Raw genomic sequence first — 22,544 nt, forward strand, 5'->3', positions numbered from 1 at the left:
TTTTGGTAATTAAGTGGGTAAGACATAGCCCTACTGCTTTTATCAAATAGTTTAGTAGTTAGTTTTTTAAGGTATTATTGATACTCTTAATAATATTTAACGATTATTTGTTAATTAAACTAATAACTGTGAATTGAAATTATTTATAACTAAGTTTGGTCATGTATCTTTTCTTTATGCGCGTGCACTCATGGGCCCGCATGTGAAAAGTCAAACCAGAATATGCCATGTGCATGGGAACACCGAACCCTTCCCTTCAAAAGTTGATAATCATTGGACTCCTTCCCATCCACATGCACGGAGCGTCCAAACCCTCGTAGTTTTGTATGTCGCGGTATTTGGAGGACGACGCATGTAGTTCTAATAAAAACAATTAAATGGCTACGTATGATATAACCCGTTTACCTTTATTAGGTCACAGCTACCCCAAGCCATACGATTTCAAATTGGACAGCTCGGGTGTATCGAAGTTTTAAAATTTATTTTTGGAATTTTGAACCTATTCAATGACATGCTAACAACTACCTGATTCAAAATTTTACTAAAAGTAAATGGTCAATTTATAAACTTTTTTATTATATATCTATGTAGGCTAGGGCCAACAGCTGAACTAGTGAGGGATTTGGCCTGATAAAGACCAATCATATCACCAATGTGAACGATTGCACCAGGTTTTTAATATAACAAAGAGAAAAATGGATAATAGTTTCAAAATATACAATATATATATAAAAAAAAGTTGCCTATTTTTTTTCAACCATTTAAACCAGTCAAAATTGGTTGATTAAAACTGCCAAAACTTATCAAAAATTGATTTTCACTAGTTTTCTTCAAAACTCGTATTTTTATTCATGGCTAAACCAACAAAGGCTATAGTAAGCAACCCCACTGGTTAGATCACTAGTCCATCACGGTCTCGATATCTATGAAAAAACATAACGGCTCTTCGGATTAAATTTTTTTTTTTTAAACACCCCGTGTGTTATTAAGAGTATCTTGCACATCCCACGATCTTGAGGGATAATTTTTGGGCATCCAATATATATAGCATCCCACCTTAGGAGCATCTTCCTTCCGATCCCTAATGGATGGCAGAGATTTATGGAATTGATCGGCATGCATTGTCCACCGTTGCTTGGGCAGTGTGAATTTCCTCCAAATAGTCTAGTATTTGCTATGCCCCATATAACAAGATGAATTCTCCCTAGGCGCCGTTCTACATTATGGTCCCAAGGGTGCATAGGATACTTCACTTTTCACGTAGTAAGGTAAATAGCACATGCAATAGGAAGTTCATGATTTGTGAAGTAAAATGAAGTAAGAGAGAGGGAGAGTAGAGCCGCCTCTCGTCTCGGGTCTTTGGGGTTGCGTACTCCCCCTCCCTTTTGGCGCCCTCTTTCTCTCTCTCTGCCCTTTTTATTCACACAGCGCGATTCATGTCATTTTGGCGCTCTTGACTCTCTCTCTAGGAAGACTTACTCTGGTGTTCACTCTCTCTCTCCTCTGTCCTCTCCAATGGCGTCTGAACAGGAGTTGCAGGCAATCAAGGTGGCATAAATATTATGATCCTTTTTCTTTCCCCTTTTCCTTTCATGCGGTCTTCTTGTCTGATTTGATTTGTGTTGATCCAAAGTGTGAAAGCTTCTAGTTTTGTGTATTTTACTTATAAATGCTTTCCTGATAAACCATTTTAGGGCGCCAAAGTTTTAATGGTTGGAGCTGGTGGCATTGGTTGCGAGCTTCTCAAGACTCTTGCCCTATCTGGGTTTGAAGATATTCATATCGTGAGTTTGCTCTCTCTCTCTCTCTCTCTCTCACTCACTCTGCTCTGTGCGATTCATTACTCGTTTTTGAACAAGCATTCTTTTAGGTTTTGGTACATGCCTCTCGCTCTGTCATCTCAATCTTTTTAGTAGTAACCCTTCCCTTTGTTATTTTTGTTTTGAACTTCGCTCTCTGTTTTTTAGACTTATGGTTCCTGGGCTTTTTGATTCTTGTATGCTTTTTCTTAAATTGGCGTTGCTTAGTTTTAAAAGTGAGTATTGGGTTAAATTTCTATTTCAAGTGGGGGTAACTGACACTGGTTGATATTCTGATTTTTCCATTGGCTTGCTGCTTTTTATGGGGTTAAAATCACACTTATTTCCCTGCTTTTTATAGACCTAAATTAAGAACGGTATTTGCGCAACTAATTTTATATCAGTTTTATAGAGTTTCAGATCTTGACTGGTAAGCTCCATTACATGGAAGGGAAGAGTTTCAGACCTTCTAGTGAGCACTTCTCCTTATATTAGGACACCTTTTGTTATTTAATGCTAAAACACATTTCTATATGTCAGATAGCTTCAAAACCTATGATGCACGGTTATTTGTGTTTGCTTTAACACAGTGATATTGTACTCTGCCAACACTGATACCGGATACTACTTGAATACTTGTAAATATGAATCAACATAACTGTAAAAACATAATATGCTTAAATACATTGTTACTACGAATTACCAGCTACTCCTTGAATACTTGTAAATATGAATCAACATAACTGTAAAAGCATAATATGCGTAAAATACAGTGTAACGAATTATGATGTGGTATGCATATGCATTTTCTCAAAAGAAAAAGATATATGGTGCGCTTATGCATGTGTGTTGGATTTTGTATATTTATCAATGTGTGGGATAGATAATCGTATCCCTATCCCTTTCCTAGATTTAAAGATATACAATCACATCTCCACTATTCGTATCCGTATGTGTATCAGGGCATGTTGGTTCAAAACCTATTCCTCTTGGTAAGTTTTTGATGACTTATTTTGCCCATGCATATGCCAGGAAGGTTTTCACTTTCTTCCATTTTGGTTAAATTGGCTGGGCTTCAATGGACTCCCCTTAACATATTAACAAAATCAAGAACAGGAGTGTGATCAAGTACCAAATTTCTTACATGACTCAGCTGTCTATTAAACCTAAATTATTAGGACCAGCTATGACTTTGGGTGATTGTCAAAAGGACCGCAGACTGAGTTTCAAACTTCCCTTCAAGGTCTCTTTACGATGCCATTATTTCCTGCTTTCTTGGGTTTTCCGTCTAACAATTCATTAAGATTGCATTCTCATCTCACCCGCATTAGGACCCCTTCAGGTTTTCATTGGTTCATTTTTCCTAAGTTGAACTGGATCCATCTTGCTTTTTTTTTCCTGATGGGTCAGGGCGCGCAGACATACACACAGAGTAAAGGAAATTAATTTCTTGAGAATATATTCAGTAAAGGAATCTGAATTTGCATACTTAGTAAAGGAAATTAGACATATATTTTGTAATCTACCCATCTTGGAGATGTTTTATCTTTCATAAATTGATGAGGATCCTTCAAGGTTGTATGCATTAGCAGTTTGCTTTATAGAATCCACGATGTCCCAACAGACCCACTTGTTATGGTGTTCTATAAGAGTAGTTTAAAATTGAAACAAATGCTCCACTTTGTTCCTTCCCTCTGTGTATTTTCCTTTATTTATTGCATCATCTGTGCAGATTGACATGGATACAATTGAAGTGAGCAACTTGAACAGGCAGTTTTTGTTTCGCCAATGTCATGTTGGGCAGTCGAAGGCCAAGGTAAGTGAAAAACACTGACATACATACATACATACATACATCATATATATATATATATATATATATATATATATATATATATATATATATATATAGAAAATGATCATATATATATATAGGGTGCGGTTTGTATAGAGCCTAGGCTCTAAACAATCAAATTAGAGCCTACCTTCAAATAGGGTCGAGATATGTGGTTTCAATATTGAAAATCTTTGTGAGAGCTTTAAAATATATTTTCTTCTTTATTTATAAAGTTTAAAGATTTAAAAATAGTGTAGATCGACAGATCTACGAAAACTTGAAAATTGATGGTCCAAAAATGTGTTATAAAATACACTATTTTCAAAACTTGAAATCCATTTTTTTTCTCATGTCCATACATCTTGATGTCGAGATGAACAATTTGAGGATATTTAAGCATCAAAACAACTTCTTCTAGTGAAATTTTTGTGGTAGGCTCCAATATGATTGTTTAGATCTTTGGCTCTATATAAACTTTTCCCATATATATATATATATATGGAAAATGATCCTGTCAGCCCACGGGTTGACAACTACAATGTCAGCCAACGCCCCAGATTGAATTTGGGCCCAATCCAATGTCATGACCTCATTTCGTTAGCCCACGGGCTGACAACTACAATGTCAGCCAACGGCCCAGATTGAATTTGGGTCTAATCCAATGATCACGACCTCATTTCGTATTTGAATTTTCATTTTTTTTATACAAATCCAAATAACTTGAAATTTTGAGCATCTATTTTTAAAAAATAGTAGAATCTAATAAAAATATAAAAAAAATAATTCAAAAACTATAAATTGACCAAAATACTACTGAAACTTTTTGGGGGTATTTTGGTCGATTTATATTTTACGAATTAATTTTTTTATATCTTTATTAGGTGCGCCTTGATGAGTAGAATGTATGCCTAAATTTTCAAGTAATTTGGATTTGTAGAAAAAAAAAAAAATGAAAAATTCAAATATGAAATAAAGTCGTGAGCGTCAGATCGGCTCAGATTCATTATGGGCTATTGGCTGTCACTGTAGCAATCAGCTTATGGGCTGACAGCGTCCATCATCCATTTCCATATATATCTTTATATATATATGTATATATATATATATATATATATATATATATATATATATATATATATAAAGAGAGAGAGAGAGAGAGAGAGAGAAGTCGGCAATGCTTCTGTAGTTCTCTTTTTTTTTTGCTTCTATATATTCTTCATGCATTCTTATTTATGTTCCTAGGCAGCTGCACATGTATGCTCCATGAACTCATTTATTTGGAAAAATATCCGTTGGAGGGGCTGTCCATCTCCGCAGTATCGACAGAAGCCCTAAAATCATCTTAGGACTTTTAGGACCCAAACTTTTGCAAAAACATCTTGATTCACCGCTGATCAATCCTAAAAAAGAAAAGTTTTGAGCTCTTAAAATTGTAAATCTTATTGTCTCATGCATGGATGATACAGAGTAGTAGTTAGAGCAGGAACTGCAGTTTAAGAAATGATGGATTTTGGTGCTTCTGTCAATGTTATAAAAAAGAATGACGCTGTCCACAGAAAGTTTACCCGTTGTTTACATTTCTACATAAACATAGAGGTGTGCACTATTTGTATAAAGATTTCTAATTCAATTATTTTGACTAGGTCGCACGTGAAGCAGTATTGAAATTTAGGCCCAACATAAATATTACTGCACACCATGCGAATGTCAAGAATTCTGAGTTCAATGTAGATTTCTTCAAGCAATTCAATGTGGTTCTAAATGGCCTTGATAACTTGGACGCAAGGAGGCATGTCAATCGGTTGTGCTTGGCTGCTGGTGTTCCGTTAGTTGAAAGTGGAACTACTGGATTCTTGGGCCAGGTAATGTTATTATTTTCCTTGTTCTTCAGCTGTTTATTATTATTGTTTGTAGTTGTTAGTTACTATGAATGTATAGTAACGATGCAGTATGAATCTATAGTAATGGTGCTGGTGCTGGAGAACATGCATCTTATGGGTCATGCATGGTAATAATTTTTTGTTTGGTTATACAAGTTTTTGCTTTTTTGGATTTTATGTGACTGTTATAGTCAGTCATTATCTTCAAGAACCATTCTTCTATCTGCATTAGATTGAGTATTCTGTGACCATGAGTAGGCATTTATGGATGGATATTTGGATGGATATTTGAATGGATAACTTTGATGAAAAATTAATATTTATGAAAAAGGGCAGAAAACTTAAATTCCAATTGGGGACTTGGCATGCATATGATAGGAGACCACTTGGCAAATCTCACTACTGGAAGAAACTTGAAATAAATAGGAAAGAGTGTATGATGTGATAGTCAGTCCCAACTTGCTTTTTATGAGCTTGTAAGAATGGATTGGCCTTCTTAGAATATCACACTCATCACTTATGTTGTCACAAAACACAAAGGTTGTAGTTTTGTATTCCACCTGAGGATCTTACTTTCTTATAATTGCAAAAAATTCAAACTAAAATTATCCTCTTTGTTCTCTTTGTTTTGAGATCCAGTTTCCTGTTTTTTTTTGCTGAATCTATATCCTTCTGGCAATTACGAATGAAATGTGTTGCAGAAAACATTGAAATTTGTAAATGGAAAATGATTTTCCTTGTTGCAGTGGAACATTAGTTATTAAGTGTCATTCATGTTGATTATTTTTTGGCTGAGTTTAAACAATTTTTAGTGATTGAGAAACTGCCCTATTTTTTTTCACATTATTTTCCTTTTTTTTTCTAGACGTAAGTGGCAGAATTTGCTGATCATATTATTATTGTTATTCAAAGATTGTGTTTGTGTTTTTAGTACTTAGCTGCTTGTCACCTTTGGTGATCTTAATAACATTACTTCTTTCCAATTGAGAGCAGGTGACTGTTCATGTTAAGGGTCAGACAGAGTGCTATGAATGCCAACCGAAACCTACTCCCAAGACATATCCAGTCTGCACTATTACTAGTACTCCAACAAAGGTGGAACTACTGTTGTTGTTATTATTGTAATTATTAAGAATTGAAGGCAGATTGATATCATTCTATTCCTAGCTTCCTATTTGAATTGATTGTCAGGTCTTCGTATGAGAAAATATTGTTGTTGTCTCTTCATGGCCTTTTATTGCTGGCAAATGTTATCCTTGTAGCCCCAAAGTATTTATTTTTTGCAGTGCGTTACTATGTACTACTGTTCTATCATTTATGACAGGGTTTCAAAATCTGACTTGGGTAGGCAACCTGGGCACTTGCCGGTGTGAATCGACCTGGTGTCCCAGCGAACATGGAGTGGCTCGCCGTGTTCAACATTATCAAGCAGAAAAAAAATTGAAAAAATCTCAAAAAAGTCTAAAGCTAGAGTGGATTTGTGAACAATTTGATAAATTTGTTTCAAAAAATTCTAAAATCAAAGTGGATTTGTGAAAAATTTGATAAATATGTAGCACATAATGATTGAATTTTTGAAAAGGTGTGAATACCGAGAATATTGTTCCTGTCCGTTTTTTTTGAAAAATAGATGACCAAGCAAAAAAAGAAAAAGAAAAATAATTTCATTTCAATTAAAGAAAAAATGAACAGAAAAATTATCTATAAGTGGTCCTAATTCAATCTAAAGATCAAACACCCCAAAAAATCTCCAGCCAATAATTTCATTTTTTTTTTCTTGCAAAATTTCGGCCCATTTTTCAAAAGATTTCATCGTAAATTAGGGAATGATCAACACAGAATTCATAATCCTCTCCTAAACCAACTTAGAACACCCCCCCGCCCCCCCCCTCCCCCTCTCCATTCATCCTACCTCTCCAACAAGAAAAACAAAAGAAAATAAAGAGAGGCGAATATCCAACATAGTATTTACCAAATAGTTTTGGTTTATTGAAATTTCATGGTACTTCTTTAGAAAACCCTAAACCAAGCGAAAACAATTAAAATAGATACAAATAAATATTGAAGAATCATATACCTGGTTTTGATTGATCCTAATAGCTCTAGATCACAATCACCCCAAAAATTGTTTCTTTAAACCCAAAATTTGTTGGATCTAAAGTCAGAGACTTGTGATGAATAAACCTGAAATTTTTGACCCTTGATTTCTTGAAATCTGAGTTGACCCACAAAATTTGGATAGGGCGTTGATGGAGTAATCAAGCACAAACAATTAAAAACAAGTTTCAAATTTCTTCATGTAGATTTGCTAGGGAAATCGACAAAATGGTGGGATAGGTTTTTTTTTGAGGGGGCTAAAAAAATGACTTTTTTGGAATTCTTTGTATTCGAATTTGATCGATTTCCTGCTGTAATCGATCCATTGGGGTGCATTTATAGCCAACAAAGTTCATAATTTATAGGCTGAGTAGTCTAAATTACTGCTCAATAGTTGTTTTTAAGGTGAAAAGGTGGGTTTCCCAGCCAACTTGTCTGAATCTGATTGAGACTCAGCCCGGTGACCCACCATGTCCAGGCCGACTCAGATGATTCCAAGTATAGCTTGGTTATTTTTTAAATACTTGATTTATCTTGTATGACTTATATGTCCTTTGAAGTAATGGGACAACTCTGCCCATCATCTTCTTTCTCTCTTTTTTGGGGTTTTTTTGTTGTTGAAGAAAGATACTAAAGTAGTATGTCTTTTCAGTACTGCCAGTTTCAGATAGTCATTTTCCTAGAAAACATTGATTGACTTAGGCAAGTGGTTAATGAATATATGTCACGAGATTATCAAGTTTCTTCTTTCCTTTTCTCTTCTTTTGGGTTACTAATAATTGTCAAAGAGCATAGCCTTCCCAATATCTTTATACTTTCTCTGTTTCTTTTAAAACTTTTATATAAATTTATCTTTACCTAACACATGTAGTACAGAGGATTACAACACTTTATTGTTGGGGCATTCCAAGCACCCCATCTTTTTGGTATTTATGACTGTATAGAGTAACCCTATTTGTGGGGTGCAATCTTTTGAAAATGATGCAATGCCCTATCTCTCATATAATATAAGTCAAATATTCTAGTCTCAAAAAAAAACAAAAGAAATAAAAGGAAAAAAGAAGATTACAACACTTTTCTCATGGAGCTATAATAATATTCCAGGATACTGTTCCTTCCTAGATAATCCCAACTTTTCTAGAATATCGGGTATGGTATTTGCTTCTTTAGTGACATGCCTTGCTCACCCATTCTAACAGTGATAAATAATCTTGGCTGAAAAATGGGAAAAACGATTTCAGCAAGATGTCCTCAGATTCAATTTGAATTGCTGCCTCCCTGTGATTTAGACATTTCTGCACTTTTATGTGGTTGAATGTCAATTTGATGGTGGATTGAGTTTTATTGATGGGTTTTTCAGAATGAGATACGAATTTGTGTTTTTAGAACATTAAACGATTGCTTGTGTTGGACTATTAGTTATGAAATGTTCAAATTGTAGATATAAGTCGATGCATTAGGGGATTTTCAGTAGTTCTCTCGTATGCCAGATGTATGATTATTTTCTTGCTTTGCTGAAGCACGACTATATATATATGCGGATTAGTGATGCAACTGTTGCATGTGTGCTCGTGTGATGTATGCATTTATGAAATATTTGAATAATTTGTGACATATATTTCTTGAAATTTGCGAATAATTTGTTTCACATGACTATCTAGAGTCCTAATCAAATGCTACACAAATTACTCAAGTTTCTAGAATGATGCTATACATAATTGATTTGAGACCACTTTTGAAAGATGGTGTATTTTTTGTTGTTGAGTGCTATTTAACTTAGTATGGAGATCATCTGTTTAATTGAATTCTCGTTCTTGGATTTGTCTAGCAAGAATGAAATGCTATTAGTAAGGTTTCTTATGTGTTTTGCTGCCCATAAGCAGGACTCCTAGTTCTGCCTCTATTGTTTCAATGTTTAAAAATGCTCTATGTCATATTGCAAGTATCTACAGTGGTTTGTCTTATGGTTGTTCCCAATGCAATCTTGGGATCTGCTGTGCATGCTGGTCTCACACAACTTGTTTCATGTTCTTAAGATATCAGTTCTACATGGGATCTGCTAGTTATGGTTCTAAATTTCTATCATATTTCATAATTTGTCTTAGGACTTCAAATTGCTGCATTTTGTTTTTCAATAATTCGATTTTTTTATGAGGTTGTTTATTCCAGGGGAATCATAATGTGTATCTTAGAGCTTATTATCTTTGTATGGGAATATGAGATCCCTGTTCCTTGTTTATTAATGCTTCTTCTTGTATTAATGCTTGTGCAGTTTGTGCATTGTATTGTCTGGGCAAAGGATCTCCTCTTTGCCAAGTTGTTTGGAGATAGAACGCAAGATAATGATCTCAATGTGCACTCAGCGGATGCTACAAATTCGTCAAAAAATAATGAAGATATATCTGTCCAACGAGATGATGAAGATTGTGAGAAATATGGAAAAAGAATATACGATCATGTGTTTGGATATAACATTGATTTGGCTCTCTCTAATGAAGAAACCTGGAAAAACAGAAATAAACCAAAGCCAATATATATTAAAGATGTCCTGCCTGAGCCAGGCATGCATCAAAATGGCACAAATAATACACTGGACATAACGGATAAATCATCACTTTCAGCAATGCATTCTTTGGGGCTCATGAATCCACAAGATACTTGGACTCTTGCTGAGAACAGCAAGGTTTTCTTGGAGGCTCTGTCATTGTTTCTTAAGAAGCGAGAGAAGGTCTGGCTCTGTTTATATTTATTTTCTAAGTTGGTGGATTTTGCAATTTTCTCTTTTTGGGAGATTCTCTATTTCTGATTGTTGTTGCCTTGCTTTCTTGTGTCTCTAGGATATTGGGAGCCTCAGCTTTGATAAAGATGACCAACTATCTGTAGAGTTTGTTACTGCTGCTGCTAATGTCAGGGCTGCTTCATTTGGCATTCCCATGCACAGCCTTTTTGAATCAAAAGGAATTGCTGGTAACATCGTACATGCTATTGCCACAACGAATGCAGTTATTGCTGGCTTGATTGTGATTGAAGCAATTAAGGTGCTGAAAAATGCTGCTAACAGCTTTAGGTGATATTCTTGAATCTTTCTTCCCAGTTGCGTTTTTGTGATATTGTCTGGGAAGGTATTTTTTAGATGCATAAGATTTGTTATAAATGCTAGGCTGTTGATTTGATAATTTTTGTGCAAAGAGGGCGAATTATTGATGTACTATGTAATGATGCTTTAGGATGCTTCATAAATTGCATGTGATATGTAGTAGCATTTTTTTTCCTAATAGGTGGATAGTTTTCTTACCATGGCTCTCTGGGATGCAGATGATGAGATAATTTTGATTTGTAATGGCAAGTTTTGGTCGGCAAGGTATATGTGAGAACAAAATAGGTCCATATGCTATAGTGCAATGTATATACTAATTGAACACATAGTTGCCATCTACGGCCCGTAATCATCAATTCATGGTGGAGATTGGCTGCTATTCCATACTGTTGGACAATGAGGAATTAAAACAGAACCCTGGCTCATCTCTGTAGTCCTCCAAATGATGGGCAGTGGGTCTCTGTCTGTGTATCCCATATTATACATGTCGATCTTATAAGAAATTTTGCAATACAAATTCTATTTTGGTCTCTCCCATCTGGAAATGTGCATATTTTTAGAGGTTGTCTAATAAAAGTGCAGTTCTTTTGATGGCCATCCTAGGTATCGTGAAGGTCCCTTACCAGCCAGCAGTTCATGTCTTCTTCCTGTTAGTGGTTGTAGAGGTAAGGGAATCTTGTTTATAGCTTAGTGGGGCGGTTCAGGAAAAGTAGGGGGTTCAGGAAAAGGATATTGCTTAGGGATGATATGTTGCTCTAAGTCGAGGATTTTTTTCTTTTTTGTTAGTGATCTTAATTAAGGTTACCATTGAAACTTATTTAGATTTTTATTGTGCGGCCTGTCTCAGATTTCAATTTCTTTCTATTGGTTCAGTGAGTCAATCAGAAGCTGAAGTTGAACTCGTAGTCTACGGTTTGCTTGAACTCTTAGTCTACAGTTTACTCCTTTGAAAATGAGGTTAGTGTAGGGTTCTGTAGCCTATATGACGTTTATAAGGCATATTAAATGGAGTCCATTGGGTCGTTGTGTTTGAAATTTGGGTTTGGTTCTTGTATTGATGCAGACATCTGAATGTGGAGTCATTTTCTACATGTAAGGATGCCAATGGGTTGTGCAGCTGGCTCAGCTAAGCCGAGGCCTGGGCCAGCATATGTTCCCTGTAAAGCCTGGTGGGTCATGGTCCAGCCTGACATGGACTGGGAATAGGGGTGGGAATGGGTCAGCTCGGTTCCAAGTCGGCCCCGACCTAGACCCTACCCAGCTAGGTCTAAGTTAGAACCGGACCCAATCCACCGGGTCAGGTCGGTTTGGATCGGGTCCGGGTCTATAAATAAAAAATATTTTAAAAAATATTTTATATATTTGTACAATATAATTTAGATTATTTATATGTTATTTATACCAATATATTTGGGTTGGTTAGATCAAGGTCAAGTGGATCCAGGCCCTACCCGAACCCGGTCAGGTCAAGCAATGCTTATTTTTAAAAAATAGTCGAAGAGAAGAGAGAAACCTTCTCCTTAGGAATCCCTTTGAGCTTCTAGCTGTAAGATATCATATAATAGTATATTACATTAATAATTATGTCATATAATGCATAGACAAAATATTCGAGTCGGATCGGGTTTGGTCGGGTCAATATATAATCATCGTCAAAGCCTTTTCCCAGCTAATTGGGGTTGGGTCTATATATGATATTGTATATTGTTATAATAAATTTTAAATAGTGCATCAAAAATATTTGGGTCGGGTCATCGTAGAACCGGGCCCGATCTGACTTGATTTGGGTCCCTACTTCTGGACCCGGACCCAATCTGTTGGGTCCAGAAATAGGACCCAGACCCGGACCCATGTTGGGTCGACCCGACCTGTTGCCCACCCCTAATTGGGAAGTTCTTGGGCTGGCCCATCCTTGCCAGCCAAATCTAAAGTAACGGCCCTGGCTTGGTCCTACTGGGCTTTGCCAAACGAGCCTCGCCCATTGCCATCCTCTATATGCTCCACCTTTTTTGGAGAAGTTATAGTTCACTCTTGGGATTCAGTTAAAGAGTATAAGCTGGTTATTGATAATTATGCGCTTGTCAATTTGGGTTTGGTTCGGTTGATGATTTATGATGATCTCTTCAAACCATCTGATAAACGGAATCGTATTAATTACAAGAAAGTGAAGAACCATTTATATATTTCCTTCAAGGTTGGTTCACAAGTGTGTGTGTGTGTTGTGGAGGATGTTTTTTTTTTTTTTTTCTTTTGCGGGGCAGGTGAGGGGGTATGGTTTATGTTTGATTGGGGAGACCGGAAGGTAGATGAGCTGTATCACTTCTGTTGCTTAGAGGTACTGTATACACGACCTTCAGGGTTTGGATGGGATGATCTGGTTGTGGTAGTCATGTCTAGGTATTCGATGGTTCTTTGCCAGAGATTCAATGCATAGAGGAAAGCTTGTTTCGACACCCTGACCTCTACCAAACATGCTGAGTTGCTTACAATTGGCTAGCTGACTACTATGAGCGTTGTTGTTTATAGGACCATCTTGAACTTTGTGATCTCCAATTCCCAAATGTATGTTTTCTATGTGGTGACAAGGAGTAGGTGGGATATCTCCTTTGTCATGTATATCCATTCTTTTACTCTTTTAAGGGTTGTTGGTTGCTTCTCCCTTTTCCGCAGAAAGGTCGATCAATGTAGGTATGCTTCCTTGGAGATGTTTTGGGGTATTTGGAATGGCAAAAAAAATAATATAAAAAAAAATGGAGAGTTTACTCTAGAATTGAGTTGGTGAGAGACTGGGTTTGGGTTGTGGTGATATCAAGAGAGCCATAAATGAACAAGTGATATGTCATCTGAATGGAGAACAACAGCTTGCAGTGGTCTCCCCACTCTAGGCTCTCTTTAACCTTGGAGGAATATGGATATTTGGGAGGATATGATTGATAACATGCAGAAGCTTATTCTCTATCTTGCGAGGGCCTGTGCAGAGAATCTTTCTTGTTTGGGAACTATTTCACTTTGTCACTTTCCAATTGATATGTCTCTATTTGTTTCCGCTATTGGTGCAAACTTGATGTTTACTTCACCCATGTTGGACATATTGGGGGCGCTTTTAAGGTCCTCACCCATGTGAACTGATTGGGGGTGCTTTTAAGGTCTTCACCCATGTTGGACCGTTGAGGGGTGCTTTTAGAGTCTTCACCCACACCGGACTCATCATGAAAGGCATCAGAGTAAATGATTTTTCAATGAACTGTTCATTAGAAGAAAATGGTAATTTTACTTTGCTTTCATCCTATTCATAGTAATCTTCAATTCTCTAGTTCTGAAAATGTTTGAATAAGTGAAGTCATGAAGCTGAAGATCAGCCTCCTCATATGTGCTTTCGTTGCACTTGCATTACAGGGCATCTCAATTGATGTTCAGAATAGGAAAGGGCTATCTCATGTAACTTGGAGCATCACTATGATTGGATTTGTATAATCAAGCTGAACTATGCATGTTGTAAGAGAACTGACTCATTAATGCAAGAAGGAAAGGTGGGAAATTGAATCCACCTTTTCAATAATTGAGAAATAACATGGCTATAAATTAAGTCAAGAAAGGAAGAATTTTCTTCTTTCATAAAACCTAATTCACTCTCAAATAACATAAGCATCCCAAAATTTGACATCCAACCTTTTATAAGCCTATGAAACTCTTGGGATCCAAGTAAACATTTAAGACCAGTGTATCAAAAAGCGCTAGGCGGATCCTAGGCAGCCTGGGAGGTCCAGGCCACCCAACGCCTAGGCAGGCGCCCAGAACTTGGGCGGTTGCCTATTGAAATTTGAAAAAAAGTAAAAACCATACCAAATTATTACCAATATAATACGATATTCCAAGTTCAAAAAGAAAAGATAGATGTTGAGAAGAGAATTTTGATAATCCATATTGTTAAACCAGTAAACTGTAAAACCATACAAGTATAAGTAGGATATAAAAGTCAACACTCAACACAACAAAAATTTACAAAATATGCAGTATAACAAAAGTCAACACTCGTGACTCAACACAACAGTCAACATACTCAACACTCAGCACAAGAGGCAAGAGTCTTCAGTCGTTGTCATCATCATCAGAAAGAATATCAATAGGGCAAGCCTCATCATATGCCTCAGAGTTGAGGCCATCATCATCAGAGTTATCTCCCTCTTCAATATAACGCTCGCCCTCCTCTGTTTCTTCTGAATCTGTGTCTTCCTCCTCCTTTTCTTCTACCTTCCTCTTACTAGTCTGTGCAGATGAGGCCCTAAGAGTCTTGGCTGCTCTACCTTTTGCTTTGTGCATCTCTGAACTCAAATATTGTATAATTTCCTTCTTAGTAGCCTCAGGAATATTTTTACAAGGGGCAACATCCCTCTTAATACCGACAAGGTGTTTTTTAAACCTGTAAATGCCCCCTTTAGTATCCTTTCCACAATAATTATATTTAATACGATTTTTATCACTTGGATTCGGGTTATAACCATACTTCCGACCCGGATCACCACTCCTTCCAGAACCTGGAGAAGATACTTCCATAAAACAAAGTTTATTTTTATCCTTTTCTAGTTCTTCAAAATTCAGAAGATGTCTACTATTATCCCGAACTGCTTCAGGAACCTTTGTACAAGAAGCAACGTTACCTCTAACACCAGCAATGTGTTTTCTGAATCGGCTATTACCCCCATTGGTATCTTTTTCACAAAAATTACACTTTATACAATTTTTATCATTTGGTTTTGGGTTGTACCCATACTTCCAACCTGGATAACTTTTTCTAGGAGTAGCAGAAATATATCTATGACAAGGATTTTGCTCTTGTTTTTGTTTTACATAATTTATTAATTGCTTAATCTCCTCTCTGATAGCTTCAGGAACACTTTTACAAGGGGCAGCATCCCCCTTAATACTGGCAATATGTTTCTTAAACCGGTTTATGCCTCACTTTGTATCTTTTTCACAAAAATTGCATCTAACGCAATTTTTTTCATTTGGATTCGAGTTGTATCTATATTTCCAACCCAGATCTCCACTCAGACTAACTCCTGAAGAACATATCTCAAAATAAAACAAGCAATCTAAAAGTTGCACTTACTTTGGTTGCTCGAACGCCAAACTTTGAGAAACACTTTGATGAGTCGATCCTATGAAATGTAGGTTTTTGGAGGTTTCTTTCTCTCAAAAAGGGTTTCTTGGAGGTTTAGGTTTCAAATGAACTTAAAATTCATCTTTCTAAACTTTTATATCTTGAAAAAAACGAAAAAAAAAAAAAAAAAACTTTTCCGCCTCTGGGCGAGGTGCAGGCCCTAGGCGGGCCACCCAAGGACCACCGCCCAGTTTGGCTGCTTAGGCTTGGGCGATGCGCCTAAGCCTTCTGGATCATCTAGGCGGCCGCCCAGGGATGCGCCGAGGCCTTCTGGACTGCCTAGGCGCTGGGTGGTCCACTTTTTTGAGTTTAAGACTCTAAGGGGCTGTTTGGATACTTGGAAATATATTGTCCGTGAAATATATTACTAGCGTAATACATTACCTGTAAATGGATTGTCACTACTGGGGTAGTATTTAGATGCAACCTGGGAAATACATTGTTACTGTTTGGCTAATGTCCAGAAGAAATATGGGAAATGCATTACCAACATTTTTTATTTATTTTTTGGCTTTATACCCAAAACATGGTTGAGCGTACAATCCCTATTAGTATGTAGCTTAAACTTTATCCCTATTAATATGTAGATTAAACTTTATAATTGCATCAATCATAAGAATTAGCCACACCTTTTGTATGCCTTTGCATCTTGACTTGGAATCACATGTTTTCAAGATGTTGACACTTTAGAATAACATATTTTTATTATGATAAGCCATCATATTTTTTATGTTTTTTTTCTTGTGCTAAAGCCTTTCGATCATCGCTCTCCAAAAAACTTCCATGGCAAATTCAAAAGAAAAAAAAGTTTGGAGAAATTTGGCTAGTAACTTAGAAGGCTTTATGACTAAATGAGATGTATTGGGGGAGAAATTATGTTGGGGCATTGGAGGAGATTGAAGCGGTAAATTAATTTAAAAAAGTTTTGAAAAAAATAAAATAAAATTTAAGTACACTGATTTGACGATTCTTTGTGGGTGAACTCCAATATTTCGAATTTATCAGCAAACAATAGCAGCAAAAAGGAAAAAATAAAAGCAAAAAAATAAACAGGCTGATCTTAGCAGAGAACCCAAATCCATTTTTTTGGAACAATAGTTACAACTGTGGTTGCATAACCCAAAAAATAAATCGATATCTAGAAATAAACAATAGCTACAACCGCTACACTTATGGAGCAATAGCTACAACCATCTATGCAGAAGATGGGGCTGCCGGGTTTTAGCTGGTAGTGGAAGAAGCAGATGAGTTTTAGTTGTTTTAGATGCTAGTTTTAGAAGATGGGGCTGCTGTGTTATTTTTGTGATTTTTGAGATTTTTGAGGTTTAAATATATGTGCGATTCAGTTTGTAAAGGGAGTTATTGGCTGCAGAAGATTGCTCCTCCCGATTACTCGTCAAAGTTTTTACCCTTCACTGCGTATAATAGATTTCCTGATTTTTGGGGAAATCTCGGTAATCTTTTTCCATTTCTTTACTATTAAAGTGTACCCAAACAATGGAAATGTCATATTTTCGTGTAATCTATTTTCATGTAGTAGATTTTCAGGTTCCCAAACAGCCCCTAAAATATTGCTAAACAATATTAAAATTCCAGAAATACCTATGTGAATAGTTCTCTCATGAGTAGTACCCGTGACTAGTAATCATGAACAATACCTGTGAATAGTAAATGACAAATATAAAAACCCCTAGAATCCCCAAAAAATAAAAACCCTAGAAATAGACCCTAACCCAAAATAAATAAAATTCCAAAAAATTGACCCATAAAGAAATACTCCCCTAAAATTGAGAAGAATAAAAATATTGAATCCATCCATCTCTTCATTTGCATTATTCTCCTCTGGTTGGAGAAAACCCGCCCTTGAGTTTTGAAATGAGCTAGGATGAATCCTACCAACCCATGATGGGCGAGTTTTGAAATGAGCTAGGATGAATCCTACCAACCCATGATGTTCTTCAATCTTGAAGGCCTTGTCATGATTCTTAGAGCAATATTCAAACTTTTATGTCTGTAGATACAAAACTACTCGATAATGTATGTTCATCATCAATCTTTTATTAGTGAAATAAGATCCATCTTCATCATCAACCTCCATGGTTTCTTATAAGTCTTGATCATATTATTAAAATCTTCATTTCTAGCTTTCCCTCTTTGTGCCTCCTTCCTCAACTGTTTCCTTTCTTCTAAAATCTCCATAAGCTCGAGCTCCTGTGTGTTCAAGTCAGCATCTTGCGTCTTTATCTATCCATTGATGAGGAAATTAGATATCATTGTTGCCTCAAGGCCAACTTCTTTCATTTCATCTTGTTCCTTAATAAGAAATAGGACATTTATCAAAGATGAGATCTTTTGGTTCCTAAAGAAAATAAGATCACTATTAAAGATAGGACTATGCATTGATTCAAAGAAGATTGAATCCAATTGAACATTGGATCATTTTTGTTCTTGTTCAAACTCAGGTAGATCAACCTCAATATTACAACTCCACAATCTACTTTCCCGAACATGAGGTCCCAAAGCGCAGCATGTGCATAAAACGGTTCTAAAAAATAGACTCAACCATCATCATTTTACTCCCACTTTGAGTTGGAATTTGATTCATGCCATTCTTCAAAAAGCCCCTCATGATTTGGATCTATCCCTGTAGATTTGTCGTTGTTTGGGGCACACTATTGTTCTCGTTTGCGCAACAGCCGTGAACAGTAATTGTGAACAATACTATGAACCCTTGAATAGTACTTATGAATAGTAAATAAAACAATAAAAAAACCCTAGAATCCCAAAAAAACTTAAATCCCAAGAAATAAAGGCTAACCCCTAAAATAAATAAAATTCCTAAAGATTGACTCGTCAAAAGAATAAAGAAATGATTAACTCCCCTAAAATTGAAAAGAATAAAAATATTGAATCCATCCATCTCCTGATCTGCATCACTCTTATTTAAATTGCTTCTTTTCGTGATGGACAAGCATATCTGATATATGTTACCATGCTAGTTTTATGGAACAGTTCTGTGGTTCCGCTAACTCTTCTGCTGTTATATATGTGAAGTATTACATATTTCAATATAGCCTTCATAAATCAATCGACTAGTTCTAATGCAAAATTCTATAGGCAAACCATAGTGTTTGTTTTTGCATATTTATATGGGTTTATCCGTTTTTTATTTTTTTTAATAAAGATGGTTATGCTTTTTTTGCTGTCGAATTCTTTTATAGAAATTGTTGAATCTCTATGTGAACCATGTCTGCAGAATGACATACTGTGTGGAGCATCCCTTGAAAAAGATGCTTCTAATGCCAGTAGAGCCATTTGAGCCTAATAAATCCTGTTACGTATGTTCCGAGGTATCTCACCTGCTCCTTTGGAAATTTAAAAATTAATATCAACTGGGTAGTAATGTTTCTCAAAGATGCTAGTCTTATCCCAATGTGCTTGGAAACAGATGCCCCTCACACTAGAGGTCAATACCCATAAGACAAAGCTTCGGGAGATTGTTGAGAAAATTGTGAAAAATAAGCTTGGGGTAAATTTGCCGATCATTATGCATGGGTCTACCTTGATATTTGAGACTGGTGATGATCTAGAAGAAGATATGGTTGCCAATTATGCCCTCAATCTTGAGAAGGTGCATCCCTCTGTTTCACTGCTTCATCTGCCAGGATTCTGCAAATTATTTTTAGTAGGAAAGGATGCTATAGTCCAATGACATATGGAATACTATAGTGCATCGGGGTCATTGCCATGTCCAGTGAAATTATGGACAGTGATGGAGTTAGCGGATCCACCATTGGGTCATGTCCTATTCTGGTGAGTTCCAATATTTCCATCGCAATTAATCATTTCATTGGATGCTGATAACCCCAATGGATTATGGTTTTGCAGAATCCATTGGCATTATAATGAAGTGGGCGTTTTCAATTTCCAATGGTGTTCCCAACTTCTTAGATTTGTAGTATTGGTTTGGGGTTAGGAAACTTGGCAATTGTGCATGCCCTAAGAAAAAAATTAAAAACAATTCCTCAACAAATATTACTTTATTGCAGGCACTATGTGACCTTCCTTCTCCAGTCACTAGTGGGACAGTCCTTACTGTTGAAGATTTTCAGCAAGAATTCACATGCAGTATCAACATCACACACAGGTATTCCATAACTCTTATTATTATTATAACTGCTATTATTATTATTAGGACACGGTTTCTATGCGGCCAAGCCCGCATATGTAGAAATTCGGGCCTCTTAATAAATCTATTTTTGAGATGGATTTTAAGCCTTGATTTTTAAGGACATGTAATATATATGTTAGACATCATGAATATGAAAAAATAAATAAATTTTAAAAACTAGAAATAATAATTCTAGTGAGAAAACATTTGGACCATTAGTTTCTATTGTTTTTCGATGGAGCACCTACTTGCATCCATATTTAAGATGGATGCTTTACACTTTCTGGACTGCATATGTAGAAATGCAGTCCAGCCCGCATGAAACAATTTTCCTTATTATTATTATAATTATTATCACATTATTATTATTATTATTATTTTCATTCTTTGCTTTCAGTATCATGACAGTTGCATATAAAGAAAGAAACTGTGTTATAGTTGATTGATGAAATTATTTCATATAAGATGACTCTTCATTGTCACAGAATGTCCTTGCACCTCTCCACTAGAAACAAATTTTTTTTTTTTATTAGAGCTTTTGAGTTAACCACACTGGTTAATTATTTATTGTGGATCCCTAGAGAACTAAAAAGCCGTCCCAAAGGCTTACATTTGTGAATGCACGAGCATGTAGAGGAGCTGTATGATATGATCACTCGTGTGTAGATGCTGTGTGTGGGTTTTGTGATATTATTCATGAATCGATGAAGGATTCAAGTTTGTGAGAGAGAGCCCTGTGTTTTTTTTTTTTTTGGGGGGGGGTGGGTGTTGGGGGTGCCTGTGGGGAAGGAGTTTCTTAATACTTGGACATCATATGGAGAAGAACTTGATGATGAGAGAAAGGGGGGGAGAGAAGGAGTTTCTTAATACTTGGACATCATAGAGAGAAGAACTTGATGATGAGAGAAAGAGAGAGGGAGAGAAGGGGGGGGGGGAGAGTTTCTTAATACTGGGATATCATCTGCGCTGAAAATTATCGCTGCCTGTTTTTTTCTTGAACTCCGCAGAGAAGAATTTGATGATGAGAAGGAACCCGAAGGAATGGTGCTCTTAGGACTGACACCTGATCTATATGAGAAACCGTCTAAAGTTGCTACAACTGAGGAAAGCACATCCATGGCGCCCCAAGAAAAACCAGCCACTGTATCCGATTCTGATGATGAGATAGAAATTGTTGTACTCGAAGAGTCTAACCGCTTTGCAGGGTCTAAGAGGAAGTTGGTTGAGACATCAATCACAAATAGTCATGATCCCAAGGGAAAAGATGGCATCAATGTGGCAAATGATGTGGGAAAATTGGATGATGGTCATGACGATGAAGTGGTCGTTATGAAAGCTTGTAACGAGGATGTTAGGAAAAAAGCAAAGTTGGTGTAAAACATCTGGTGGAGTCATGAACTGATGAACATGTATCTGTCCATGCTAATTTTGTAAAGTAGTTGGGGCATTCTTTCGCCCTTGAGTTCTTGGATCCAGGAAAAATCAACCTTCGACTGTAAATGATGAAGGGAGAAGTTCATTTTGGGGTGAGGTTGATCGACAAACTGACGTAGTCTCTGTAATTTAAGTCTAAAGAGTTACATTGCAATGAATTATTCAGTCATTTATCAGTTTTGGAATCAATGGGGATTGATACATATGTAAAGAGATGTCCATCCCTTTGAGTGAAAGCCCTCTGTGGTTTCCGGTTTGTACTCTCTCTCTCTCTCTCGCCCTCTCTGTTAAATGCATTAAATGCATGTTTGTACTATCTCTCTCTCGCTCTCTCTGTATAATAAGCAAAAAGCACCAAATCCAGGTGTTTTTGGATGATCTATGTTGCTATGTTGCATGGCATGAAACCTGTGTCCATTTCTTTGAACTCCACAAACCCGGGTTTGCCTTGATCAAAGCAATTTTCTTTTTGTGGATGTTTCTGGCGAAAGCACCCTTCTCTCTCTCTCTCTTTATATATATATATATATATATATATATATATATATATATAAAGCACACACAGGAATGCTTTTGTTGGCCTTTCATGCATATTCCAATAGTTTACATGCGTCCATATGCAAATGCTCTGCGTTCTTCATGCGTTGGACGTCTTTTGAGTGAAATTGCATATGCAAAGGATGCGGTTTCTATAAAGCTTAGGCTTCATGAAAACAAAGTAAATCTTCACCTTAATCAATTTTCAATAATTATGAGATTAGAAATTCAAAAAATGGTATAGGTCTTGCGGATATGTGAGCTCTTATTTTTAAGGTTAATGGATGGTGTAGATAATATATTATAATATATACTATTTTTTTGGGTTTGAAATTTTTTTTTGCACCGTAATGGTCAAGACCGAGATCAATTGGTAAGTTTTTCAATGCTAGAACTGTTACTTTCAGTGAGTTTTGAGGTGAGATTCTATTTATTTTTATAGGGGACTATAGGCCTATTGAGAATATTTAAGGAAAATAGTTTAATAGGACTTGCAGCCCTAAATTTTCACTTCTTAATTAATTGAAAATT

The 22,544-nt window shown here is 36.2% G+C and overlaps 1 protein-coding gene across 4 annotated transcripts; it reads left to right on the forward strand.

The window, feature by feature from the left end:
- The first annotated feature begins 1,449 nt into the window (after positions 1-1,449).
- Positions 1,450-21,732, forward strand: SAE2 (SUMO-activating enzyme 2). 4 transcript variants are annotated; one of them, XM_088861275.1, is made up of 12 exons: positions 1,450-1,548; positions 1,695-1,784; positions 2,212-2,271; positions 3,532-3,615; positions 5,280-5,498; positions 6,510-6,611; positions 9,886-10,341; positions 10,451-10,680; positions 19,128-19,221; positions 19,320-19,502; positions 19,921-20,018; positions 21,050-21,732. In XM_088861275.1, exons 4-12 carry the CDS (start codon positions 3,538-3,540, stop codon positions 21,417-21,419), a joined length of 1,830 nt encoding a protein of 609 aa, XP_088717401.1. In that variant the 5' UTR covers positions 1,450-1,548; positions 1,695-1,784; positions 2,212-2,271; positions 3,532-3,537; the 3' UTR covers positions 21,420-21,732. The 4 variants fall into 4 exon arrangements, 3 of the variants coding, with proteins under 3 accessions (XP_088717401.1, XP_006838625.1, XP_088717400.1); XM_006838562.4 differs by lacking the exon at positions 2,212-2,271; XR_016051643.1 differs by lacking the exons at positions 2,212-2,271; positions 19,128-19,221.
- The last annotated feature ends 812 nt before the right edge of the window (positions 21,733-22,544 follow it).

Source organism: Amborella trichopoda, chromosome 3 (assembly GCF_054954075.1).
Source record: "Amborella trichopoda isolate Santa Cruz 75 chromosome 3, AtrichopodaSantaCruz75HAP2 v2.0, whole genome shotgun sequence".
Lineage (NCBI taxonomy): Eukaryota > Viridiplantae > Streptophyta > Magnoliopsida > Amborellales > Amborellaceae > Amborella > Amborella trichopoda.